General features: G+C 39.7%; 1 protein-coding gene across 1 annotated transcript in view; it reads right to left on the reverse strand.

Annotated features, from left to right (window-relative positions):
* Positions 1-3074, reverse strand: part of LOC101859110 (cystathionine gamma-lyase) — a gene marked incomplete in the record, with an annotated part of 21796 nt that overhangs the window by 11896 nt on the left and 6826 nt on the right. Inside the window, 1 exon segment of the mRNA XM_013084484.2 lies at positions 1079-1160. Within this exon segment, the coding sequence (XP_012939938.1) occupies positions 1079-1160 (82 nt within the window).

Here is a 3074-nt window from a genome sequence, read left to right on the forward strand (position 1 = left end):
AATGATGATGATGATGATGATGATGATGATGATGATGATGATGATGATGATGATGATGATGATGATGATGGGTTTGCAAGTTGTCTAAAGCAGACTGACAGTCTTGAGGCCGATGTTATTTTCGGTCGGGTTTTTATTAAGTGAATTGTCTTTTTTTCTTCTCTGGGACGGCTATTATTTTTTTTTTTACTTCGTCGTACCCGTTCTGTCCCACTTTGATTCGATTACGTTTAAGTTACTACAGTTGCCACCCATATTCCAAAATGGTTTTACGATGTGTGGGAAACATTCTTTGTTTATGATCACATCAACAGGGAGGTGGAGGTACAATTTTGCTTAGGAATAAAATTTGTGGTAAAAGTTCGCAGAAAAAAACAGTTTCTTTTAATAGAACTCTTGCTGAAAAACTAATAAATGTAGTCCATGGTAAAACATTGCATATTCTTAACAATCAGTCTTACAGTGACTATTGGAGAGAGAGAGAGAGAGAGAGAGAGAGAGAGAGAGAGAGAGAGAGAGAAGAGAGAAAGAGGGGTGAGCGGAGAAGAAGAGAGATAAATAAGAGAGAAAGAAAAAGAGGGGAGCAGGAGAGGGGGGGAAGCCGGAGGGAAGAGATATAAGAGGGGAGAGAAAGGAAGAGGGGAGTGGAAGAAATAGAGACAGATGGGAGAGGAATGAGAAAGATAGAAAGGAGGGGGGGGTGTAAAGAGTGGGGGAGACAGAAAGGGAAAGAGAGAAGGAGAAAGCGGGAGATAGAGAGGGGGAGAGAGAAAATGGCCGCCAAAGTTTGGTGATTTCCAAATCTTGAGAGTCCTTGTTAACTGTAAATTTACAGTTTTGTGGTTTAACCTTTTTTAAGTAAAATCCATACATCAATATATTTTTGAATACACATAACAGGTGTGAGCCAAAAAATAAAAATTCGATAAAAATTGCCAAAAGAAAAGAAAAATGCCATTCTCTTTGATTTCATTATTTTGACGAGCGCAATGCCTCACAAATTCCCGAAGAGCAAAGAGCAAACACTGTGAAGACCTGAAGCCTTACATGAAGCACCACAAGCACAAATATAACTGACCATATTTCCCGCCTTCCAGTGAAGCCAGATTCGTTTCCAACGCTTTTCTAGTAGGGTTGGACATGCGACTGTAGTGGTATTCCTAGACAGGAAAGAAAAACCAAGAAGAAGGGGTTGGGGAGGAGCAAATCCGGAAGACTCGAAGTCTAAGAATTCTATTGTGTGTGTATATGTGGTAGGCATTAAATAAACATCATATCATTATTTTACTTTCATATCATCACCATCATCATCATCATCATCATCATCATCATCATCATCACCATCATCATCATCCTCATCATCATCATCATCATCATCATCACCAGGCCATTCGAATGGAGTTATTTGGACGAGTGGAGGTGCCGCTTAGCAAATTGACAATGGAGCCGAAAAAGAGCCTCTATTTCGCTCGAAGATTTCTTCGTGTAGTCCGCCAGGCCCATTAAGAAAACAAAAGCAAAAATCATCATCACCATCACCATCATCATCATCATCATCATCTTCATCATCATCATCATCATCATCATCATCATCATCATCATCATCATCATCATCATCATCATCATTAATATTATCTTTATTATTATTGAATGTCGCTAACTATAACAAAAGTGAATAAGTCCGGGTGTTTCTGTGTTCCTCACATGCACTCAGAACAGATTTTAAATCGTTCTTTAAGACATCTTTTTAGCCTCTATATACTATAGGCGAACTTGCCCAGGGAAAGAGACCAAGAGGAAGACCAAAATTGAGGTACAGAGACACCTGTAAAAACAGCTTATCTAAGCTTGGAGTAAATGCCAGCATCTGGAAAGAAATAGCTGAGGTTAGGAAAAGATGGAGGAAAAGGATAGAGGAAAGAACTATAATGCTAGACAGCAGCCTTAGAAACAACCAGGCTGGGAAGCGCCAATGACGAAAGGAAAACAGCAGAAATACAGAGCTTCCATCCACGTCACTGACATGCAAGCATTGCGATAGAATCTGTGCTTCAAACATAGGAAGAATTAGCCATGAAAGAAGCTGCATGAAGACAACCTTGAGACCATCATAAGCTAAATTAACCGTCTGCATAGACAAAAAGAGCTATACACTACACAATAGGCCACACATACTCACAGACACACCAAATTGACCGTTTGCATAGATGAAAAGAGCCATACACTATAGGCCAAACATACTCATAGACACACCAAATTGACTATCTATATTGACGAAAAGAGCCATACACTATGGACAAAACATACTCATAGACACACCACCAGCGTATGTGGTGTAGCGTTGGGCGCTTCACTGGCGCATGCATGATGCACGAGACCCGAGTTCGATTCTCAAGTGAGGAGAACTTGTATCGAGTGTCTCAGTCTTTCTGCCGGGTCTTGTGCATCCCTCTCAGCCTGGGTTGATCCCGAATAGGCAGGGTCAGAATAAGGCAGTCTCCTAATAATTGTTTAAAATGTGTCGATCGAGCATAAAGCACCTAGATATAAAATCAAATTTACCGACACACACAAACCGTGAGTCAGGCAAACATGCAGACAAGAATTTAGAGACAAATAGACAAAACGTACTTTAAACGAGGCAGCCAGACATTAAGAAGACAAATGAATGGACAAAAATAATGTAGGTGTAGATATATTTTTACGTCCCGAATCCAGCCATACACACAATATGGATAAATTAGAAGGCAGATTGCATTGATCATCATTCAAGCTCAATGCGTTTTTACTTTATTTCGTCTCGATTACATCCTGGGTTCTCGATCTCAACGCATTCACGTTTGCAGTTTGTTTGAATCTCACCTCAAGTGCACTGACAAAGAGTATCGAGGATAATTCGTTTTTTAAAGGAAAATTGACGCCTGTTATGCGCGTACGACTTGTTCGAGTATCTAAAGTAAGTTACACAACAACAATAACAATCATCAGTATCATCATCATCATTATCATCACCATCATCATCATCATCATCATCATCATCATCATCATCATCATCATCACCATCATTATAATAA

Source organism: Aplysia californica, unplaced genomic scaffold, assembly GCF_000002075.1.
Source record: "Aplysia californica isolate F4 #8 unplaced genomic scaffold, AplCal3.0 scaffold00297, whole genome shotgun sequence".
In the NCBI taxonomy this organism is placed as follows: domain Eukaryota; kingdom Metazoa; phylum Mollusca; class Gastropoda; order Aplysiida; family Aplysiidae; genus Aplysia; species Aplysia californica.